This window comes from Macrosteles quadrilineatus, unplaced genomic scaffold (genome assembly GCF_028750875.1).
Source record: "Macrosteles quadrilineatus isolate MER2022 unplaced genomic scaffold, UCM_ALF_1.0 Scaffold_5__1_contigs__length_97177068, whole genome shotgun sequence".
NCBI classification, from domain to species: domain Eukaryota; kingdom Metazoa; phylum Arthropoda; class Insecta; order Hemiptera; family Cicadellidae; genus Macrosteles; species Macrosteles quadrilineatus.
Genome location: NW_026542598.1, coordinates 81,041,627 through 81,068,012, shown reverse-complemented (window position 1 = coordinate 81,068,012; position 26,386 = coordinate 81,041,627). Strand labels below are relative to the sequence as shown.

The window sequence follows — 26,386 nt, the reverse complement described above, 5'->3', positions numbered from 1 at the left end:
TATACGATCGTACCACTCAAAAATTCAACTGTATACGAGCTAGTTGTAGCCCAGAGTGCAATCATATGAGTTACACACAAGTAGAATATAAAACAAAATTAATTCAATTCAAGTTCTCTTTATTCATGTACAGTACAAATACTATACAAAGAATAGTGTCAAAATAAAGAAAATGCTGTATTATGTCTTATCGCAAAATTATTATGTTTACAAAACATAAGCACTAAGTAGAACAAGTAAAACAAAATGAAATCGTTTTTAATTGAAATTATTTAGCATTTCTTAAATTAAAAAAATGTTTACAATGAATAAAGCAATGAATGGAAGTAGATATTCTTTCAGTGCTTTTTTTTATATAAATTACGTGTGTTTTTTTTTACGTAAAAACTACTTTCCTCTAACATATTTTTAGGTTAAACTATATAATAACTTGCTGCCAATTAAACTAGGCTACTTTTCTTCACGAATAGATTTAATTTATGTGGTTCAACTTGCCTAGTAATTTATAGTATTGAATGTTTTTATTATTAGACTGGTGTTTTAATTGGTTTACATGTCTTATTGTTTCTTAAATGTACAAGTCATAGACTGGCATAACATATACCTAAGAAAACACATTGTTTAACTGATTAATAATTATAAAAAAATTGAAGTGTTTTTCAAAACTTTATTCATTCCGATTTTTACAGGCTGGTACTGTTTTGGTAAGTTTTAATTTACAAAGAAAAATATGTTTACACATGTATGTGCAAAAGCATGTAAAACATGTAAAAGCATTTAAAACCATTTAATATTACAAGTTATAACAACTACTCAGTAATATGGAATAAATATGGTTTATGAAACATGTATACATTATCTCTCTAAGTTAGAAAATGATTACACAAAAAAAATTTAAAAAATAAAATAAAATGGAAAGCTATTTTACCAGCTCAAGTACTCATGACACGAACTAAACAATATTAGTTTGCTCATTTAAATCTCTTGTGTAAAGTAAATACACACATCTTTTAGAATTTTATCCAAAGTCATCAAGTTGTCAGCATCAGAATTTTCCTTACAGTTCGTAAAATGTTCTGCAATCTTGAAACAGTATATCCTAACAATTTGAATAATAAGTAAGTATTCCGATTGTTTCATTGATCCTGTAACTGAAGAGGTTCAAAATAAAAGTAAATTAACACTTAGATTCACATATATTATGCTAAAGAGTACTGGGTAGTTGGTTTACTATTATGAGAAACACACATTAGTAGTATAAGTGTTTTTAATAATTACGAGTATTAATTATTTATAATGACTCTTTTTTTAAGGTTGGAAATTCAAGTTGCGTAATGTAATATGTTTGTATTTATTCCATTTTCAGTTTTTCAAATATAGGGGTTGAATTAGAAACTTAAATTTCTAAAGATAATAATGAAATATGTTACACTAATTTATTGCAACGTACTTTATTGAAGGTTGAAATACTTTTAACACAGCCATTTGAATTTGATGGCTACTGTAACATCGGCAACACATATTCTCATAACTATTGTTAAAAAATGCTGCATTACACAAACCTTATTGTAATAGAGCTAATTGAACAATCACAATAATAGATCTACTGACATATTTAAGAATTTTAATAAAACAAAAATTGAACTATAACTCCACTTATAACTGAATTCCCAAAATCAGACACAGTAAATACGTCACCGATGCAGTTTCTCAGTAATAATTTATTAGATTTTTAATTTCGCAAGACGCAAGAAAAACGAATACTTCTCCATCTCGGTTATGACTTCTGTTTTGTTATGTTTCACTTCTGTGATCAAAGGCTTGCAGCCTCAAAACCACCTCCCCTTCCCTCCGTGGTTCTTTGTCACCTGGTTCCATTTCCCCCTCCTCTCACCGGTCTCAGTATTGTATTGTTTACATTTCTCGTATTTAAACTTGCCTACTCATTCCGCATGATTACAGGATTATGTAAAGGTGAGATCTTGACAGTTTGTGATGAACACTCGATTTGTTTGCATAGATCTATGATAAAGAACTAATTTTGTTGTGTATTTTTTTTTCATTTTTTCATCTTTTTACTAGCTGTCTGGCCCGCTCTTCGCTCGCGCAATTTTTTTTTAAATAAATTAGAAATGCAGCTGTAAAAACTTTGATTAATCTGATGACTGACGTACTTGATACAATCATTGAGATACCTTCCGTAGATCAAATATCCGATTACATAAATAAGGCATGAGCCGTTTTCTATATGAAGAGACGTCCAAACGCCACCAAAGAGGTGTGTGTACTTTGTTCATAAAGTAAAAATACAAGATACATAATTCTTAAAGAAAATAGAAAATTACACAAATTACACACACAAATAAGCTGTGTAGGGTCAAATAGTAAGTAGTAAAAACCATAGTAGCCAAAACCCTTTAGAAGCTTATGGTTTTCCAAAATAGCTTAATCTAGAAATATTTTGATCTTCCGTGATCAGAGCCCTGAGGTCTAAATTAAAATTCTGGCTCCGACACGACCTTCTACACAAAATGACCTTCAAATAAAAAAAAGAATCATCAAAATCCGTCAAGTGGATGTCTCGCAATCTGCGTGAATTAAATGACCAATTCTTTACATATAGGATGTTCTAGATAAGGAGATCAATTTCCCCCCTGAGAATAATATGAGTTATACGTTTTAATAGGAAAATATTATATGATCGCCAATCTGCGAGTGGTTCTATTGTTACGATAATGATGGGAACAGGTTTTTTATGTGTTTGACATTTACAAACATTCCAATATGACTTATTTTTTTTATATAGTGACTAGAAAATCCCAGCACAAAGAAAAGTGTCACCACATCCCTCAGAAGTGGAATAACACAGTAATATTTTACATATCCGGATCAGTAATGAAGATCTATCTGTATATTAATAGGCAAGCATATCTCTTTAAAACATTTTTCCTTAGCTCGTGTGCATCTAAGGGGAAATCTACGCATACTGTTAAAAATATATTTTCCTGCAGATGACCAGAATAAACAATTTAAATAGGCTAAAAAATAAATACAACTAATGAATGTAAAAAAAAATCGGGTAAATTAACATGGGCCTTAAGGTTCCATGGTAAGGGTTGCCATGCTGGTGACGAAGTATTAACGAAATATAAACAGAAAATCAAAATAAATGGAGAAACTCTAATCACACTTTTTATTTACAGCGTGGGATGAAAATAGAAAATTCTGTACATTATCTTTTGTCGAGTTTTCGACCACTGGGTGACCTCTAGTTTTGATAAGTTCATGTTTATAATATATGATTATAAACAAGGTTGTGGTTTGACACAATTAATTGGTTGGTATGAAGTACATTTGCCGAATTTTTTAATTTACTTTTTTATACTGACTGTAAGGATTTTTTTAAGGCTATTAGAGAGTAAACTAACTTTCATATTTTTTATTCAACTACATAAAAGGAAATTCATCAACAATAGTTAAAAACTTGAAATACCAAACGTGTGCTATATTTCATAAATCAATGTATTACAAGACAAACTATATGTACACATTTTCCAGAAACGAGTTTGTTCTATTACATTTGAGCACTAGCAAATGTTTAAACTTTATTTTATACCCTTCCAGTTTAAAAATCGAATTCATGATTTGTCTCTCTCCAAAGATTAACATAACAGGGTCAATTCTTGACTGTTTGTGATCTCAATATACAAAACTCATGTTTTTTCTTATCATTAATAGTGTAGTCAGTAAAATAATTATTAATCATCATTAAATAAGTTCTACATTTTCGATCCATTAATTTTCAACCATTACACTCAAACAACGACCCAAACTACAAATCTTAGTGGCAGAAATGGTTTCGAAATATTACAGTTTTGCTACATAAAAATTGTAAAGACTTGACAATGGAAAAGTCGAGTTTGCCATCTGGGAATGAGTTTGTTCAGAGTCTGGTAAATCGCTAAGCACCTGCTGACTCAGTCTTTGTGCAATCAGCAATCAGCAATCAGAGGGAAATCAGTGGGAAATCACTCATCACTTCTTTGAAACTCTTCGCTGACATGCCGAGTCACTTGATACTCTGGAGACTGTTGACATACAAGGAATATTTTCTCCATGTATATGAAATGGAATGAATATCTTGGTGTCCATGGGATTTAGGCTGTGTACTCTTACATAACCAAATATAACCTAACGTAAAAGGTTAGAATTCTAATTAAAAACCACCTTAAAGATGTTTGGTTGAGGAAATATAGATTAGCATATTGTTTTGTATGTAATGTACCTATATGCACACAATGCAGTAAATCTATCACTTCAAGTAGTAAATTGTTTGCCATCCCGATTAAATAAACTTAATACGAAGAAATATTGAGGAACCGTTTCGACACCCCTTGTGTAATGTCATATGTACATTTTGCAACAATGAACAGTGTAGATCCAATTCTTAAATTTTTAAATCACTAAACTACTAAAACACTGTAAACTACGTATCAATGTTGTAGGTTTATGTAATTAGTGAAAACTATTGTCAAAGGGCAAAGTCCAGACTGTTGTCCTGAATTTTGTCCGGATTGGACAAAGTCCGTATTAATTGGCTCCGGATTAATGAGGGTTTATTGTACATAAAGTATTTTTGCGAGAAAACACAAAATGGCGGAAAGTAGCCAGTAACTTGTACGAGTAGTTACGTACTAAATGTAAATTGTAATCAAAACACTTGTATGAATAGATTGTTTTGATAAGACTCGGAATCAAATGAGTCACTTATACGTCTGGTAAGATTTAGTCAGTTACATATTTGTGTTTGTAACAACAGTTATTGTAATTCTTAAGCCCTGTATGTTTAAATGTATCACGCTAACAAAAGATGATTTTTAAAAAGCATTTAATCACCCAGGTGCATTATTATGCTAAGTAGATTGAATTTTTTCAGCTTTACAAACTAACTATACCCGAGTATTTAACCTTTAGAGGTAATACAAACATAATGTTTATGGCGGTAATAACGGTTCAGTTCTGAAAAAGGGTTACTAACAATCTATCTAGGACAAAATATTTATCTTTGACATTTTCGGAAGGTTTGGCAGTAAAAAAGCACCGGGTTAAATGCCGCCGCTAATACACTGGGGGTTCAACCTAATGTCCACAACACACAACATGCTGTGGGAAAGGTACAGGGACAACAAAACTGATACAATGGAACTGAATTCGGAATGAATGTGGTTCAATTGAATGTCGCAAAATTTTTGGACAATTCACAACTTTTTGGAAACAAAAGTGGTTTTTGTATGTCTAGATTAATAACTAAATCTCGGCCACCTTTTATTGTTTTTGATCGTGCATTATTTCATAAGATTGCTTTGAGGATCGTAAATTTTTGTCTAATATTTTAATAACTTATGACCTAAAATATTGTATTGCATTGTGATGAAATGCTACTCAATATTGATGGCTGACGTATTTAAGACATTGTTTTACTATAGCCGGCTCATAGATGAGACTTAAACAAATTCAAATGAAATATAATAGGTACTTAAAAACCCCCATCCTGTTAGATAATTTCCCAAAACAAGTCTTATATTTTGTTTACTTGTTATAAGGAGGTCTTTAAATTGGAGTAAATCTTAAACCTCTATCTATACCTAAAATAATCTATGAAAATGTATAAATTAAAACATTAACAGAGCCATGACACCTACAGGAACACTGGCTTAGAACCTTCGGGAAGAAATTAATTTAACACTTAGCATATTCATCAAATCTGTAGGTTTAGCATCACATTTGGAGAGGTTTACGTTGAGCACCTATTACACCCAAGAGAACTATGTATAAGCTTAGCATCTATGACATTCAAGGAAATCAAATTCTAGCATCCTCCAAATTTATCTCCTAATTCCTTCGGGGAAGCTATAATATATAGGTTGATCATCATCACATTAATCTACACTTGATAAACACCTTCAGGTGAACTTTGACTCAAAAATGTTCAGTATTCTCAGTAAAAATATAGGTTTTAGCACAGGGTTTAGCACCTTGCACCTACAGGTATTAAGCTTAGCACCTTCAGGGGAGCTTTACTCCAACACCTGGCACTAGAGAAATTATAAGTTTAGAATCACCTTTGGTAAAACTATAACACCTGCAACCTGCGTACATAAAAAGCTTACTCTATGATTATCCCAATCCTACCAACAATACTATTTATACCTTAAAACTTGCCCAACAGTGCAGCACATGATTTATGTCTAAATTGGCACTTCACTGTTTAAGACACACAATCCTTAACGAACTAACCCTACTTTAGAGTACATAGATCATGGGAAATACAGTACCTGTGGTCAGACTAATCTCCATAGCTCTCTGTCGATGGCCCAAGACTTTAAACTGGGGTAGTGACACCTCATTGGATACCCCCACAGAGTTGGGGCCTTCGTTCCACTTATAGCGAATGTCCCGCATAGTGTACCCGACTGTGGTACACACACATACATTGCACAGACTGCACATAGCAAAGGTGGAGGCTGCATGGTGACAGGGTGAGCCCGCCTGGCACCTTCTCGTGTGAATTGTGAAGGGGGGGGGGGGTGAGTTTTAAAGTGTTTTTTAATTAACACTGTTTCTAAAGGAAATAGAATAATTTTTGAGCTTAAAGTGCATTAGTGGAAATTTCAATGTTAGTGCTTTTCACGAGAGCTACCCTGAACTAGAGTACAATATCTTCTGCTGAATGTAAAGGGGTAGACTTCCGAATCTTTTGGCACAAACAACCGAACGAAAATATAGATCAATATATCGATTATTCGATATATTGTTTGGTTAGTTCGGTAAAGTTAACCCAACCTAACTAACCAAACGATATATCGAATGAAAAAATAGAATAATTGATATTTCCATTCGGTTGTTTGTGCCAACAGACACGGAAGTCTAAAGTCTACCCATGTAAAGCTTCCACGGTCACATTTAACTGCGATACTGTTGCCTTCTGGGTAAAATCATATTACAGGTAACTTTGGCTTATCTTCCAGCCTCGATACAGATAACCATCTTACCAGTAGTATTGTAATAACCTACTGTTCCGTCACTACTCTAAAGATGACAATTTCCAATTCCTCTAAGGATTATTTAAAGGGCCGGAGCGAGAATTAATTTGTGGGTTCTGATTGTTCTGAACGTATGTGACGCGGCGAGTGTGACTAGAAACTCAATCCCGTCCGTCACCTTTCATAATCTGATGCTAATTTTAGCATCCTTTTGAAACGCTGCTTCAACGTAAAAATTGTGCATGACTTTGATACCGTTCGAATTACATTTGACGAGTTACATTTATTACTGCGAGAACCAATGGATTTTTCACGTATAAACCTCAGTAATATTTTCTTGTATAATTTATTATTCCAAACAATCTATATATCTAATTCCGTAAGCCCAAAATTTTACAATGAAATTGTGAGCGAACGGGAGGCTGTAGAAAGATGGGAGAGGCCTCATTTTAAAGCTCTGGGCATGAAATTTTGGGGAAAAATATTCATTTTTCTTAATTATGCACCAAAAGGTTGTTACGGAATAAAATAATTCACATTTAAATAGCATGGAAATCTAGGTCATGTCTGCTTTGTTTACTTTAAAACATGTGGTTTAACTTTATTTAAAGCATATGGTGATATGTAATAGTCAAAGGATAATTTAAGCGCGAGGCCCGCATACCTTCACAAAAGTCGGCATCTATTTGAAAAAATAACCCATGGACAACTTTATGTTGCTTTTAGCCAGGTTAAGCGGCCAGATGATGTTAAAATAGTACTAGAACCAAATAAAGACCAAGGAATCGACCAAGATTAATAGGCCTACTATACAACAAATGTTATTTTCAGAGAGATTTTGTTATAGAATTAGCATTTTACAATTTGGAGGATGACATTATCTATATGTGTTTTATCGAAGTGAATTTGTCTACATTCAAAGAAATATATATATTTAATTAATATTCATGAAGATTATCATTGAAAATGTTCCTTGGTGGTATTATAATTAGAAAGTTCATATTGTAAACACACTGCATGAACAGTCCTTTTGAATTTTTTTTTAAACAGAGCAGACATCAAAATGCATTATGCAGGGTATGTAATAAATATTATATTAAACACAAATTTTTAACGATAATTCAAGGTAGGGTAACCCATGAGACTAATAATTTGTACAAAATAATTACTAGAATATAGACCTATAGGGGCTATTGCCCCTACAAGCCACTAGTATTATTGTACTGATGTACAAAATAAGACTCTACAATAAAGGGGGGGTATTTAGGGGGGCACGAGAAGGCGCCTCGGCGGGGGGTGTGAGCGAGGTGTGATGAACATCATGCATTTCCTGATACTGAGTCGGGAAATGACGTCATACGATGCAGGCAACTTCCATAACTTACAACTAAATTTGTATTCATGTCGAGTTTGATAACTGACAGGTCATTTTGTAGGCATGAATTGGACGAATTAAAATCCCCCGTGACAGTTGGGATAACAGGATGCCTTTTAGAATTACAAAACTTGTATGGTCTGAATTTTTGGATTTCAAAGCCCTTGGGGTTTACATTTTGTTTGAAAACAGTCAAAATTGGTTTTATTTATGTGTTAATTTATATCACGATGATTATCCAAAAAATTTAGAGTAATTTACTTTTATGGCATCTTTAACTATAAACACGTAAATTATTAACACGTAAATAAAGCCAAAACACTATTATGTCCCCACCATGTAGAATGGAAAAACTTAAAAGGATTGTAATGGTAGTACACTATCTGAACAGATAATTCAAAACAGTTATAAATTTATACAGGTGAAACATTTAATTCCTTCAATGGGGATGTTTCCAAAGTCAAACATGCAAAATATGAGACTCAAAGTAAATATTATCGATTTGATAATGCCTGATCAATTAAAATTTTTGAAATGCTCATACATTAAAAATATATGTTCAAATATCAACCACATAGCATTACCATACGTTAAACCTGGTCATACAATTTCTTCAATTAATTTCCAATCCAAAACTTACTCCCATTTAACATCCCATTTTGAAGTGATTTACAGATAAATTCTAGGTATGAAAGAAAATTTGTTAAGTCGAATAGATTTTTGAATGCCCGATGACTTAATTATTTAAAATACCCATACTTTAAGGAATTATGTACAAACATCTTACCCCACAGGATAACCACACGTCTGGTTTTAAAAGTGATCCAAAACAATTCACCACGTTTCCACCCCTTTGTCACAGAAGTCACCTGATCGATGACGTCATCAGCGACGTGAGGGTGGCCTGTGTCAGGTATACCTATACCTGTATCCGTGTCAGGTTTACAGGCACATACCTATACCTGTGGACTAGTACCTGTGGAAAGGTTAATTTCGGTCTGCCTCTGGCGGTGCCCGAGGACTCTGAACTGGGGCAGTTGCACTTCGTTGCTAATACCCACAGATTTGAACCCGGAGTTCCACTTGTATCGAATATCACGCATAGTGTATCCAACTGCACTTGACAGACAAATCAGACAACAGTTTAACTGGCATTATGACCTGCGGGAGGGGTAGGCCACTCCGTGGGACTGGAGACATTGCGAACATAAAAGGAAAAGAGGAAAAATTGTGTTCTCAGGAATTTATATTTTTTGTGTTTTGTAATTAGTTTGAGTGTATTTTTTTGGTATAAAAGCTTGCACAAGATGTTTGACAAGGTGTATTTGATTTAAAATGTAAATAAACATCCTTTAGTTTTTTTTAACGTAATAATTTTTTTATTTGTTCAAGTTAAAACTGTATATAATTTATACAATTACAACAATTGAGACATAACGATACTGTGTATTTATTTATACATGGTGAAAGTAATTGTTTGTTTTAGATTTTGTTAGGAAAATACATCTTATAAATTGTTTACCCTCTTCATTGGGATACCAATGAATTTAATTAAAACAGTGTAATGGCTATGTTAAGCCATATTGAGTATTTAAGTATAAAATTTTGTATCTTATCAAAATAATTTTATATTGAACTATAACGTTCAAGTTATTTTTTTACAGTTTCAACAAATGGGGAAAAATGTTCTTACAAACTGTCAATTAGCTTAGTCCAAATTTTACAAATTTTTCGAAATGTTTAATGCACACAATTTCTTAAATATAGTTTGCCACAATGCATTTAGGATATATTGTATATATATTTCAAATTTAGAAAAAGTTTCTTTCAGGAAATGTATTTAAAAAAAACTATTTCATTGTTTTCTTTCCATCAACAAAACTGGAGACTGTGTATTGGTTTGGCCATTCACACCCGCATTTCAGGGGTTGAAATGTCTTGGTTCGGCCAAACATCGAAGAGGTCAAGTATGAGAAAACATCAAAAGAGCAAAAAAGCAAAACAATCGAACAGGTATTGGAGTGGCCTTTATTGGGAACAACTTAATAGTAGAGACAACTCGTGCAAACTCAAGTGCAAAACCAAAAAGTGGCAACAAAAAAGCATGCTTCGCAATCATGCTGCTCATGGCTTTTCAGGTAAATTACTTAATTTAGTGTTTGTATTCCCTACGCTAGCTTAGATTATCTAGTTATTTAAAGGTTAAATGAGTATAATATATATACTAAAAACCTACGATATTCCAAAATGCTCTGAAGGTATTTCTTGGTTATAAAAAATAAATTAGGTATTTCAATTAATTGATGCACTAATACATCTAAAAACCTGTTTCATTTGAAAACACGATTTCCTAAGTTAACATACAGATTTTTGTCATAATTTAAACCTTGGTGTTATTAGTAAAACAAATTGACAGAAATTTTGTTCTGTGTGTTAAAAATAGTTTTAGACACAAATATTCGGTCAATAGCAATCTGTTTATGGTTTGGTTTATTTATGTATCTTCTTTACAAGCTATTATTGCATTTAAAAGTGCACATGACACACTGAAAATATCTTGAAAACTGACTGGCAAATGCCTAATTTTTATTTGAAAATTTTTAAACAAGAAAGGCAATAATCGTAATTGAATGTAAATATTTAATTTGAGTTCAACATTTTGAACCAACATTTATTACCTACCAAAGCAAGAAAATTGTGATTTTTTTACCTAAAATAGTTTAAAGTCAAATTTAACACACTAATACGAGCCAATATTTTTAAGCCATGAGGGAAAAACGCAACAAAACCAAAGGTAAAAGCCTATTGGTGGGAGCGAGGACTTGGAAACAGTCGTGTCGCGCGCCGGTTGGTCACGTTATCACCACGACCACGTGGTGTGAGCACGTCCAGTCAAGTCCTGACGTGTGCAAACCTGTCTGCCTTCCTCGGGCACGACCCTCGGTGCTGTTCCGGAAGGAGACCGAAATTAAGACGTACCACAGGATGTGAGGAATGAATGGAACACATGGAAATGAGTGAGGCGAACAGTCTCTTGAATTCTCTGGGCGATTATTTCGAAAATGCCAAAGGTAAATGATGGAGAAAATACAAAATGAGAGATGGCTGATGTGTATACAATATTTAAAAACTCATTCTTTGGTTTAACAAATACCAAAGAGAAATAAATGAAGATGATAGACGTCAATGATTTTAAGGAACCACGCTTACTGCACTGTCTGCATCCATATATTCTTTTTCTTTGGTTATAGAATGGATAGAAAATTCTACAGAGAATTAGAGACCACTCGCTATTAGTGAAGCATGACACACATGATAGGTGAAATTATTCTCTTAATTCTAAATGAAAATTTGAACAGTACAATCAGAATGTTAAGACATTTACATGGGTAAAACATCTTGGAAAGGCTTTGATCAAGTCCAAAACTCATTCAAACAATAACAGTGTTGTATTGAATGAGTTTTAAGGCTAAGCATTGGTTATATTACAGTGTACAATTGGTGAAATACGTGTTGGCTGTTTATTATTTAAATTTAGTAATCTAAATTATTCGAAAGTAATGGTTGTAAAAAAGTACCTTTACTGTGTTTGTATATGTCTTAACATTCTGGAAAGATCATATAAAATTTATAGTGACATTTTACCTCTACATTTACTAATTGGTCTTCTCTACATTTACTAATTAATAGTCAGGATTTTACTGCAAATCCTGACTACTGCGAGAAGATTATTTTAGGGTCAAATCGATTAACCTATTATAACTATGTTATATCAGGTTTTAAAGTGAGAGTATGGTAGTGCGCGGTGCAGTGCTAGGAAGGTACAGTCCTATAAGAAGACAGGTCTTCAAACTAAATGTATAGTTAGCTATAATGATATATTAAATGCGGAACTTTGTCCGTAACCAATTTAATGGGTCTGAAGTTAAATAATGTATTATGACTTAAATTCATGGTTCTCTAGGTATGAAAATAAGAAATTTCAACTATTTCTTATATTTTCCAAACTAATAGCTGCACATAAAAGAGAATTGTATTTCGTAATTAATTACTTGAGTTTTTTTTTTCTGTACTTATTATTTTAAATACTCAAAGTTGTTTATATAATCAGTTAACATTGTCTAACCTACATTAGATACTCACAGCTTTCTATTTCTATATGGCAGAGCTGTCTGTCCATTGGGAAGTATTGCAGATTCATGGGACATGACGCAGTGATCGTCAACCTGCGGCAATACAGAGTTGCATGGATAAAAGTAAATGATTGGTCCGCAGTTAAATGGCGCCATACATATTCCATTATAGCCATATTCGATTAGGGCCTTTCATGTTATCTATGTTAGTATAAGGAATACGGAAAGTAAATAAAAGAAACGTCTTATAACACTTAAAACATATATTTACGCTTATACTGCTTATACAAGACGGTAAATATACAAAAAAAGATGGTAAGTGGTGATCGATTTCGATTGGACACTCCAATCATCATCAGACCCAATAGGCGAATATCTTTTTTGTATATTTACCGTCTTGTGAGTAACAGTATAAGCGTAAATATATGTTTTAAGTGTTATAAGACGTTTCTTTTATTTACTTTCCGTAAATTTAATAACACGTACAATGCTGATCAAGAAGTTATTTATAAGGAATACATTAATGCATCTTATATTCCTAAAGTCTCAAATACTCTGATGTTTTTCCCTAGCTAGAATATTATCAATTTCTATAAAAAAATACAAAATAATGATTCTTATTATATCCAGCCAAAAACCTATTTGACTAATTGTTTAACATTCAGCTGAAAGAACGGTTTATAAAACAAAACGTATGTTTATATACCCTTTATGCATTTTTGACGGTCACGAAGTCTAAAAAAATATCTATAAATGCTAGGCAGGTAATGATTTAGATTTAATTTTAATCGACCCTGAATCTCCGTGTTACTTTATTTGGTTTCAACGGTTCAAGTCTCACTATCGTTTCCTGTAAGCATACATGTTTCAAATTTCAGATATTTTCCCCTGAACGGTATGAGGTTTTGAGGATTAGTGCTGCGATCTATCTAGACATGGCGGTAACTACACAGTTTTAAGCTATGGTTCCACAGGATGCGGAATATCCGCCGTGCGGTGCGTTTTTTTCCGCTGCGGAATTACAACGACGCTGGTTTAATGGAGTTCCCATGTGTGTGGTTCCACTAAAGTGCGTTTCCGCATCCCGAATTTTCGGTTCCGCATGGCGGACAAATCATTTTGGTCTGAGAGCAGTGGCAGTGCGGATTCCGCCAGCGGAGAAGAGTGTGATAATTTAGTTTCCTAATATTATTTCAATAACCTTATTCTTTTTGGGGCTTGTATTTTTTATTCGTGTATCAATAAAACTATAATTTAAATTCAAATTGTTATTTTATTAATGTTTACTATCACCATCCTCATAAAAAATTAATAAGGTGATTTTTAAAAACTAGGTATAACATCAGTTGACAATAAAAATAACCACAATTAAAAATAAAGTCTGAATATCACTTATATTTTTTAATGGTATTTATGGTAAATATTTGTGTTCCATACTCGTCGCTAGTTTGGACAGAACTGAATTTCCGCAACGTTATTTCCGCAGTCAGTGGAACCACCCCCTCCAGATTTACGCTGCGTAATTTTCCGCGGATTATTGTCGCACAGCGGAAGTTCCGCAGTCTGTGGAACCATAGCTTTAACCACGCCGTACAATTTATGTTCACACTTTTTTCAGTTATAGCTGTCTATCTAGGACTGTCTAGGCTGTATGGTCAACAAATAGTACTTGTATTATTGTTACTCTTACTCCTAGAGCCATTGATGCTGAAAAAGATATTTTGCATCAACAACTTCATCCACCACCTACTACGATCCTCTTCATCTTCTTTGTTAGCTCTCATCAATCTCAGGGCTTTATTACTTCATCTTTCCACCTCTTATTTCGTCGTCCTGGGTGTCTCATGTTATCTTGGGATTCCTTCCACATTTATTTTTACCATAGCTTTATCTTCCCTCTTTATTTCATTTCCAGTCCATCTGAGACACGTGTTTTTCCTCAGCAAACACATCTGGAGCTTAAAATATATCATTTAGCACCCCACTCTGTTCTCCATCCACCATTATTTCGCTGTATCCACACAAAAAAAAAACTTAAAAAAACTTATATAAATAACAAAAAAAAATACAAAATTTAGAAGACGAAATTGGTAGGTAACGAGACGAACGCTTGGCTGGTGTAATGGTTAGTTAGCCGCGATTGCTAATCGCGATCCAGTGAAGTGACTTAACACGGTTATAGAGTGATCACCCGCCCGCCATTGATAATTATAGGCGAATATCACTTCTCCAGTCTGCGGCAAATTAGAACCGAAGCCTCTGACGTCATCGTGGTGATTGCCTAGTGATTTCCAAACAGATTAACTGTTAGATGATGTGTTGTTGTAATATCCGATCACTATTTTTTGTGTTAAGGCAGCATTTAAAACAGTACAAACGAATTAGAAACTTAAGGACATGTGTCGAACTAGGAAGGTAATTTTCATTCCCATTGCAGTTATTTTTAAATGCTGAGCTTAATTAATTTCTAGTAAAACATGCTTTAACTATCATGGTAGTTGATTATTTGAAATATTTATCCAATTATCGTTTAAAGTCTATAAACGTTTTGATCATTGTTCGTACAGACTGCGAGGGTGCTACTAAGTGTTGGGGTTTTATTTCCTGAATTTGTATGTTCAAATACCCCTAATCACTTGACTTTAACCTAACTCGTAATAATTTTCTCCGTTCTTGAGAAATCGCTCCAATACAAGCCATTCTTGAGACTAAAGTGGTAAGATAAGTAGTATAAAATAAAATAATGATTGGCCTTGTTGAACTTGTAAATTTAAGTAGACATTTCATTATATACACTAGTGTATGCTCTGTCAAATGCAATAGTGCGTATGTTGAAGCCCAATGTCCATTATTGAGTCACGGCCACTCCGAGATAATTCTATTGCCTCTGTTGGAGGTGGTCTCCCTGTCCTCAGCCCCTTCCGCTTCCTGTCTCGCTCTAGCTAACACACTCAGCTCAGCATCTCGTCTCACTCCCTTTCCCTAACTCTTTTTTTTCTTTGTCTAAACGATGGCCGTGTTAAACTGTACAGTAAACCATGCTTAGGTCACAAAACTTACGTGGTTTTAGGGGAAGAAATCCATCCTCTCCAACTTGATCCTACCTTTAACGCAATAGCTCAACAGCTGAGATTTGCAAAAACCTCCATCAGCTGCAACATATATCTAAAAAAATAGTGGGGGAACTTCCCCTCAAACCACATAATTTTGCAGCTTTCCCCAATAACCTACCAGAAAGTCTTTTAAATCTGTTTTCAAGCCACCTACTATTTCCAAATAATTTTTCCTATTTTACTTGATCAAAATTACATCGATGAAATAAATTGCCTTAAATAACTAAGGAAACCACAAAGTTTTACATAACATTCTATTTAATAATAATAAAAATGTAAATGATGCAGTGTTATAGTGTAAAATAACACTGTCATGTACTGTATATTTTCATGGTAACCAACTAATCAAATGAATCTTATAAGGTTGAAGATATAAATCTTATTTTGTAATATCATAGATCTAATACACATCTTATGCTAATATCTCGGATATCGTTGAAAGTACCCGGCAAAACGTACTTTCATTGTGCGTTTCATTGTTGGTTGATTTTTTTAGTTTTAGTTTGCGAATCTTTATTGTTTGATTCGTTGATGTCAAAGAATAATGGACTCAAATAACGGGATAAGATTAATCACAACTTTTTACGTGATCACAGGACACATACATACGATGATGCATAAAGGATATACATTACATACTGTATGAAATGAGCTTGTATGCATTTGATTTTAGATGTATGGATTTTTTTCAACTAAAATACCAACCAGGTGAACAGTGTCACGAAACAGTAATTTAAATCAAGAAAGAATTCGTAATCAAGTGTAAGAATATAAATTGATTAAACGTTTTCTAAACAAGTTTAAAGTCCAAAGCCTATTTGTATTTAAATATGCTTTAATATAACGTCGTACACCGTTTGGGGCTTAAAAGCTTACGCTGATTTTCTTGTCTTTGCTCATCGAATAAGCTTAAAAATCTTCAATTTTGCTGCAAATGATAGTATATCATTATTTAATGATTGCACTCGCCCAATGATCTTTCTATTGAATATAAAATTAAAATTAGCTGCAGACACTAGCGGTATTTGAGTTGTTATACACTCTAAGAGACCACAACCTTTCCTTCTGCCGCAGACTAAACCATCCTCCTTTCACAGGAAATATGCTAATACGATAAAGGCAAACTAAATTTCCTTCGGTCGGTTCTGACACATTGGTACATAATGCATCTATCATTGGATCAAAGTAGGGGAAGCTGGTCTAAAGGATAATTCAATTGGCCCTGTTGGCTGACCGTATAAAGGTCATGTGGTCTCTCTCTATCTCTCTCACTCCTCCCCTATCTCCCACTATAAAACAAAAGGATTTTTATATACACAATAGTTTATCAATCTCAAAATAAATTTATTCAACTGAAAAACATAAAATGATCCACTGAACAACTTTGCATTGTTTTAACTTACTTTTCTAACCAATAGAAAAGGTCACCTGATCCTAAGAAGAGTGGCTTTATGATGGTTCATAACAGAAAAGCTCGTAAAATTCGTATAGGAATACTAAGCAGGGAAATGGAGGGCAAGAACTAAAGAAGTGGTTAAGAAACGGTTATGGGGTTTCTATACCTAATGGGGGGGGGGGGGTTGGAATTTTAAAATGCCACATTTCTCAAACATTTAGGTTATTAGGACCATAGCTCTTCTTTGTATGTAAATAGTAACTTTCTATATCTATCTTTCATGAAATTAGATGGTTCCTGAGGTCGTACATTCAACTACCACCGCCATTCTGCAATGCTGCTAAATGTCAAAGATCTAGGACGACTAAAAGTGATTTAGTCAATAACACGGTATAGTGGCCATACATTGAAGAGGGGACTCTATTTGGGGGGGGGAGTAAATATGGTGATTTCCATTTCCATTTTTTTTTTAATAATTTAGTTTTAAGCCTTAGACTTAAAACCTTACAAAACTTCGAGTCCAATGCAAAATGTAAGTGGTTTTACAGCAATTGTAGGGAGTTACTATTTTTTGAATGGGGTTAGGGGATTACAATGGTTAAATATTATTTTCCTCGAAGATTTTGGGTACTTATTTTATTGGTCCATAGGCCAAAAATCCTGCCAAAATGCAATAAGCAATCCAACAATAAAAGAAAATCAAATAAAAAGCATAATCTTTTTAAAAAGTTCTTGTTAAAACCTTTAACATTTGGAGTAAACATAAAACTGCATTCAAAACAAAATCTTGGAAGTCATATGACCACATCTCCAAGACGAGAAGTCGTTGAACTGGCAAAAATACTGATCGAAGTTTCAAGCGTTGTAGCCACCATTATCAAGGCAATCTACAACTGAGTTGGAATTGAGTGCGGAATCGACTAAAGACATACGATAATTCGACCAGTTTTTCAGAAAGTTCACCGCCGCAGAGATCTCCAGAAGACGAAGACCTGACATTCTACATCATCCGAAGAAGCCTTAGTAAAGTCATTCACATTAGTGAGCTGGTCTAGTAAAGCGCAGGAATTTGGTCCCCGACGTTCAAATACCGCCAATCCACTAATGTATTTTATCCAAGTGGTAATGCTGCAACTTCAGGTCTAGCATAGGTATAGAGTCTAGCACCAAGTCATCCACACTGCAAGGAATTCAAACTCACCGTATGCTTCTGGTGATGCTGCCCGAATGGTGAACTCTGATGAACTCATTGCTCGTGGTCGCCACGTGGAAGTAGGACTGCTTCTCGTTGACGAAGAACGTGTCCGGCACCCAGATGTTCTTGATGAACTCCGACCCCACGGACAGCGTCTCCACCCCCGGCCTCTTCCGGAAGGCCAGTCGAGGATCCGTCCAGAACTGTCGGAAGTAGAAGTCCAACGTGAAGTCCTGAAGAAGGAAAACCATTAGAGAGGTAAAGTGTAAAGTGATACTTAAGAGGTTAAGTATAAGTAATCATAGGTTAATGTAACTAAGGAGTATGATTAGTTTGTAAATATAAAAGAGAAGGCATTATTATTTTGACAATTATTATTGTTATTGTATAAGTCATAGAATCATTTAAATTTTACTTTTTTTAGTATTTCCATGTGGTATAGTTGTTATTGTTTATTTTGTTGTTTTTGTTATTCTTGTTATCTTTGGTAGAGTTTTCTGTTTTAAGCTTGATCAGAATTATAACCTACTGAAAATGTATTCTTTCTCATACCTAGACGAATTCAAAATAAGTTCTTATGAGGAGTCGTTTTACATTGTTAAAAATCAACAAGAGTTTAAAATGAGCCCAAATGTATTGATTTTATAAATATACGTTGGACGTATCGTTGCCATTTTGTTCAGTTTAAGTTTATTTACATATCAATGCTACAATAATTTAGTGCAATTTACTGAATTAAGGATATTCCAAAACTTTCTCCTGATAATGTGTAAATCAATAGAGAAGAACGTTTATTCAAATCATTTTTGTAGTTTGTATTTTACCAATATTGTAACATCGGTTTAATGATTATCAACTCTAATTTTTTAAGGTATTTTGATACTATCCAATGAATTTTACATCAATAATCTAGTATTTAAAATTTGTAAACTTATTAAAAATACTATTAACTTTATAATGTCAAATGCACATGCTCTAACATAAGCTTTAAACATATGTTTAGCTCGGATTAAATGTGCTAAAAATAAATGTGCTTGGCCTTCCTTTCACAAAACTAAACTTCTCTTACCTATACTCCAAAAGCTGCATAGGTTTTCCTATGTGTACTTCATCGTACAGAAATAAAAAATACTAAAAGCTAACTTCAAAATAAGTACTTCTATACGATAAACTAATTTTATTTTAATTGATTGTTACCCTGTTTTCAAGACCTATTAAATTTGCGGGTTTCTTATTTCTTGTTTATAGATATACAAATTTTGCTGATAAACCTTTTTCTTGTTTACAAATCCTATTAAATAGCTTTAACAAAAGTTAAATAAGAGCTTAACAGCTTCTGAACTTAGTTTCGATTACGAAAATCCTCCTCAATGTTGCATTGATTGTACGTAAACAATTTAATAACACAATAATTCGATACATAAATTATAAGTACAATTTTACTGCCAAGCAGTTTTTTGTTGGCATTCTCTGCTAAACCTTGAATTAGTATGTCTACATGGTTGAGCTGGTACACTACAATAGTGTACTGCAATGATATTTGGGGTGACACAAGGAAGCGTAACAACGCCATCACTTTTTTTATTATTTAGTCCGGCAAGCCTTCGACTAAATCATAAAACAACTCAGCAAAAAACTCAACAATATCATTGACTTTCGGGTACTATGATAGACATCCCACCTACAGTATGTAACTCATGTAGCCACGTTTCCATTAGATCAAAACATAGTTAAATAAGCTCTGAACAGCATGTGCTACTCTTATATATATTTTTACACATAAAGTAAATCATCATTTTAAGTTTTTATGGCTAACTAGTTCTTGAATACAACAGAAATCACTAATTTACATCACCACAATCTTTAGGTGGTTAAATTCAAGTTTCTCATTCTCAGCTAATAAAATTCTATAAGAATTTTATGTCCAATACTTTTATGTTCACAAATATATCTAACCAACAAACTAGTAACAAATCCAAATTGTTTATTGAATACACCAAAGCCTTTTAACTTCTCTTCCCTTCGTGATTATTTAAACACAAGTGTTGTAGCTTCTTGGGAAAAAGGTTGTATTCGAATAAAAGAAGGTAAATAAAGGGTGAAATATATTTTAGAGTTTAAAATGAAAATTAAGAACCCTCGGCGAGCTTGGCTCAACTCCAGGAACGCAGTGCGGCCCTCATCAGTGGGCAGGAGCAGCCTTCCCTAACCGATACCTTTACCCCTGAGAATCAAAGTACTGTAACACATCCTCCACGTTCTTATTGTTGTGTTAAGCCTTTGATTATTGGGTACTTTGTTATGATACTAACCACACCGACACACCGGATTCCAAATAAGATTTTAATTAGATTCAAAAAATCTTCCTAAACTAGCCTAAACCATAGTCCCCACTTAGGTTTGGTAAGGTTAGGTTTTAACATGTGTGGTCGGTATTATATCAAAGTACCGATTAACGAAGTAGACATCCCATCGTCATGTTGAATTTGAGATGAGTTCTAGAATAACTTTGACGTAGTTAAAGTAAGCTGTTGTTAATTTCGGATTTCTGTCAAATACGCCAAGTTTTGGGACAGAAAAAAGTGTAAAACATCCTCGGTATTGTTCTTATTGTTGTATATTGATTCTGAGACTAATCATAGAAGTAAATACCCTATTACCATGAGCTGTAGCCAATCTTAAAAGTGGACTTGAAGTGAGCAACTGAACAAGTAAGGTGATGTAAATTACTAATTTCTGTTGAATACTCGAACTTTTAAACAAACACGATCACGAAAAATCCTCAGTGTTTTTCTCTTTGTTGCGTTTTAAACCTTCAACTTGACTTGTAGACATCCCATTTCTATTTCAATTGTGTACCGTTTAAAAAATAAAAATAAACATAATCCAATGGGTTCTCGACATATTACGCTACCTATCTTAATTACTGATTTCTGTAGTTTACCCAAACGTTTGATACTAAGCCTAACTGAAAAGATAAGCTATTGTATATACAATAGTATACATCACACAAACCACCATTATAACAGAGTAAAGGGAAATAAAAAACACTAAACTACTTAACCATAAACTGTGCAATACTTGGCTGTATGAGTCTTTAGAAACTCTGTCAAATGGATTTCCGGATTAAGCAAAGTCCACATTGATTAGAATATGCTGTAACACATACAGGATCTTAAAAATAGGATTTTGTACTTTGCAAAAATAAAAGTTTGTAAATATTTGTCGACAAAGTTGAGAGAGGGAGATGATATTGAAGAATCACACCAATCCCTCATGTTAAATAATCACTCACACTCGGAGACGCCTAACTGATGCTCCAGAGACCTAGAGGGGGTTGTGTGGGGTGGAAGGGGTGGAAGGGGGTGCGAGGGGGGTGCGCTGTGACGACATTTCAAGTAAAGGCGCTAAGGGTGGACTAACGATGGACGTCTGAAGAGTCTCCGGTGGCTGCTTACTAATTATTATCTTGAGCCAGTCGCCTAAAATGGCTGATTTTTCACCTCACTTTATACTGGAATTTGTAGAGGAAAACTGTGTGGGAAAATAAATGTGAGGTTTAGTGAAATTATTTTCGAACATTTATCTTAAACTGAAATCCCTGTATAGTTTTGTGACGTCGAAATTTCTTACTTTTTTGGTTGTTAGTGTAAAATGTACGTTGTTTTACAGCCTGTAATACTTTTTTAGTGGTTGCTTACTAATCTTTAGTCTGTCTGAAGTTGCTGATTTTCTTCACCTGACTTTATTCTGTAATTTGAAAAGGTTTTACAAGAATTTGGAAGGTGTAAAAGTGTAAACAAAGACAATAATGTGAGGGTTGTATCTCAATCAATGTTTTATTTTCAAACATTTATCATAATTCAATTCCCTGTGGGATTTCATTACGGTGAAATTTGTATCTTTGTTTGTTTGTAAGTATAAATCATGTATAAACGATATATTTATCTGTTGGCCGCTGTATCATATTGACTCAGTCACCTGAAATAGGTAATTTTCTCATCACTTAATCCTGGTTTGATTCGGTTTATTATATTTCGAGTAAGGAATATAATGTGTTGGTTAAGTCGCAATAAACATCTTATTTTCATAGCATGTTTAACCCACAATTTCTTAACGTCGCTTTAATTATTGTCTCCCTAATTTCTTTATCAGCATTTAGTAAGTGTTTTTCATGATCCATTGTTATTTTTCGACGTAGGTTTACTTTTTACCAGTACTTATTCACTCCACTCAATCCGTGAAAACTATTGAACATTTTGAGTGATAGTAAAATTGACATACTTCACGTTAATTGTAGTTCCACTTGGTAAAGACAATGATTATACTCAGTTTCTTTAAAACTATTGGACGTACAAACAATGCAACTTTGAGGAGATTTCCAGTATCAATCAGTATATTTTTGTTTATAAACAGTTTATTTTAATATCACCATCATTGAGATATGCAATGTTAACTAATTAAATGTTGTACAACCGCATGTTTCAGCTAAAAATTACTGTATACATATCATAGATGTATTTCAATTTGTAATATAATGTATAGATAGGCATGAACAGATATTTAAAATTCATAACACTAATTCAAAGCGCTCATTTTAAGCACTATCGATTCTACAAGCTAGAATTTCACTGTTGAATTTAACGTATCCAACTAAATTCATGCCTATTCCCCTACATTTTCACCTTAGCAAAACATTATCTATTGAAAGAACAATCCTAAATAGCTGTTGAAATGCCCTAAAGCAATTCGAACCCCTAAAGATTTACCTTACCTACCTAACACTCTTAAATACTAAAGCAATCTTATAAGCAACTATTTTAATAACTATAATAGTGTTAAAACTAGTTACATCTAAATAGAACTACAACTACACTACAAAGCTGTCGTCTACGTCACAGATCATGCCATGCCCATGCTCATGCCTGCCATGCCGCATGCTGAACCACCAGCGGCCTCCTAGTGGCAATCTACTCATTCGATCAACAAAACCTCACGAGAACGAATGGTGTACACAATTTGTTACACAGTGTTAAATTTCCAAAATGAGGTTTTGTTAAAATCAGCTTAACAGTTGACTACGTCAGAATTAGTCAATACACAACAATAGAGGTTGGTAGCTGAAGTGGCGCAGTGTCGTCTGCTGGAATCACGATCATGGTGATGTTGTTAGCGACCTGTGATGTTGTCCACATTCAGTTCCACTGTCACTGAACGTGGAACATACAGTACTAGTCATGAGTAACTAAACTTTAGAATGAGTGCTTCACCATGAGGCTTAGTGGGTTCCATGACTTATGGAACTGAATGTACAGACATACACCCAACAATGACAACAAAACTACAAATATACAATATTAATATCAGTACACACGTAGAAATGGAAATACGTCTTTCGAGAAAATCTGAAGAGTTTTGTTCTGTCACACTGAGATTTTCCAAAGAGGTATTTTCACAAAAATTATTCGACCATGCAGATGTGGAACGCCGTACGGTTCCCTTACAACAACATGTGAAATGGGCTGCAAAATTCCAAAACAAAATTAGTCAAGGGAAGGATCTAACCTCTAAAGGAACTCGTATAGTTGATATTCACTTCGACATCAATGCCTTGTGGATTAAGTTTCATTAGTGTTCAAATTTATGTTTAATATTTACTGCAATAGTTATGAAGTATTATCGATTTATACTTTTTTCAATGCTATAAAACTTCAATATTTCATGTTTTATGTGTCAAATATAAAGTTTTTAGGTTTAAAGTTCCAATTGTCAACAACTATACTCCCATGCATTTCCCTGAAAATGCCTCTCATTCCACCCCAGAGGAAGGAAGGAATGGAAGGAAAGCAGCGAACAAACAACAAAATCGTGAGACGAAGCTCGGACAGGGAGGTGGGGCACACCACGGACAACGACCAACAAATAAACAACACTTGAAAGTCAAAGTTCTAGTGACGCCAGTGTTGTGAGTTAGTACCATCAGCACTTCGGAGACCGAACTGATGCTGAGGACATACATGGTGACTCCGACTTCCACTGGGGGCCCTGAAACATGGGAGGGCGTCAGCGACTGCTTCGGACCCTCCGGACAACCTCCTCTAGAGGTTGGCCGGAGGTCGACCCAGATCTGCGGGGAGGTGAAGCGAGGAGTAAGCGAGGAGCACTACATGTTAGTCATATGTACACATGTTTACATTGAATACCACTTTACACAGCGTTAGTTTAGGAAATGTTAAAACTCCAAGTGTTCAGATTTGCTACAAAGGTTTGTCAGGTTTAGGAATTACACCAGTTAGATTATAATACGTTAAATACAATTTAAAGATAGTTTAAGGCAAGTTAATTGACATTTTACTGTTTATTTTTGGAATGGTTACATGCTTGAGTTGTACTTAGTTATACTGTGAGGAAATATAATTTGTTTGCTGTTTTTTGTAAAATAAATAGTTTTTTATAAGTAGGCTAAATGTACATGAACATTTTTCTTTTCAAATAGGATTAGCTCTTATAGTTGAGGGTTTTGTAATTACAGCCCTATAAAAATTAGGATGTTAGTTATTAAATATTTTTTACAATAAATTTTAATATATTTTTATAGCTTACATTACAGTTTAAGATGAAGTTTGTACTCTAGTTACTTACAAACTTATTTAATATATATTACGCATTATATAAGGCTTAGAACCTAAATTAATCTGTAAAACACTTAATAAATACAAACAATCAATGTCTGTGTAGCTCCATCCTGAAAATACATCATCATTAGCATATAAACAATAAGTTCTAAGCAAAGTCGTCACTAATGGCGGCTAACACACCGATACGAATTGTACAAAATGCTCATTCAAAAAAAGGAAAATAAATAAATAAATTGCCTACAGACAACACTATGAAGTCGCCGAGCAGCGAAACCATGCTTCGTGGTCCCAACTACCTTAACCTCCATTCTACTAGAAACAAACTGTAATTTTGTTTTTAGACGGCAAATGAAGAGGGGTTTGCTGTCGAGTTGGGGTCCATTTCTGAACGCAACCTTAATACAAGTTGAATATCGGATTAGATGTTAAGCTTACGTTCAACGTCTATGAACTCCATTGTACAGGTGTGAAGCTAGAGGCATGCGGGGGTGAGGTTCGGCCAACTGGATTCCTCTCAACACCTACAGCTTGTCTTTACATTGGCTCATCGCTTCGACACAATCGATATCTGCTAAGTTAACATCAATCGAGGGTATCACTTTCTACCCTTAAGCCGGGAAAGATTGCCAGTGAGATGTGCTTGTGGCTTAGGGGTGAAGTGCTCGTGCTGCTATTGCAGTTTCGTCTACCTAAATTACTGATGGAATTTAGGTGTGTTACGTGACAATTTAACATACTTGCTGGATTACGTGGCGTTAAAACATCAAAGTGTGTTCAAAGTGTTTCGATAGATCTTGGCCAAAACCCACGTGAAAGGAATCCAATCGGTGGGACTTAAAGTAGAAAACAGAACATAACAGTAAATGTTGTAGAGAAGATAGATAGAGAGAATGTAGGTACCATTTTGACTTCTGAGAGGGACGAGATGCTCAGTACGTACATGGTGACCCCCACTTCGACCGGCGGACCTGCAAGAGATCGGTCCTTCAGCAATGGACCCCAAACAACATACATGCCAAATCATCGGGCCAGAGATAGAGAGTACATTTATCGAGAACACAAACTCGTAAACAAATAAAACAGCTAGAGGATACGATTACAGTAGTAGTTCTGAACAAGAGATGCGAATAAAAACAGTAAGTTGATGGAAGTACCATTTGGACTTCTGACAGGGAGCTGATCGATAGCACGTACATAGTGATACCGACCTCAACTGGGGTACCTGGAACAGAAACTCTGCATCTGGGTCTGGCTGAGATAGCTACTCAGTATCAGCAATCAGCAATCAGCACAACACTCAACCAATCGCAACGAGACTCATCCGGGATCACAATCATCATGAGAATAACACTATTCATCGTTAATTTAATCCATCACCCACTTCACACACTTGAACCACAACCAAACACTTGAGAATACAAAAAAATCACTTTTTAAGAGTAATAGATTTTCATGTTAGTTAGGCTACACACATTTAGCAAATACCACAAAAG

The 26,386-nt window shown here is 34.2% G+C and overlaps 1 protein-coding gene across 11 annotated transcripts in view; it reads right to left on the bottom strand.

Moving 5' to 3' along the window:
- Nucleotides 1-26,386, bottom strand: part of LOC128995356 (gamma-aminobutyric acid receptor subunit beta-like) — an 88,127-nt gene that overhangs the window by 8,170 nt on the left and 53,571 nt on the right. For 2 of the 11 annotated variants that reach the window (XM_054420346.1, XM_054420352.1), the window contains exons 3-6: nucleotides 26,048-26,115; nucleotides 18,262-18,488; nucleotides 12,562-12,644; nucleotides 6,336-6,473 (exon numbers count right to left, since the gene is read on the bottom strand). In XM_054420346.1, the coding sequence (XP_054276321.1) occupies nucleotides 6,336-6,473; nucleotides 12,562-12,644; nucleotides 18,262-18,488; nucleotides 26,048-26,115 (516 nt within the window). Of the gene's footprint in view, nucleotides 1-6,335; nucleotides 6,474-9,394; nucleotides 9,533-12,561; nucleotides 12,645-18,261; nucleotides 18,489-24,232; nucleotides 24,301-25,793; nucleotides 25,862-26,047; nucleotides 26,116-26,386 lie in introns of those variants that run through there. The other 9 variants (XM_054420344.1, XM_054420350.1, XM_054420345.1 and 6 more) reach the window with 7 other exon arrangements.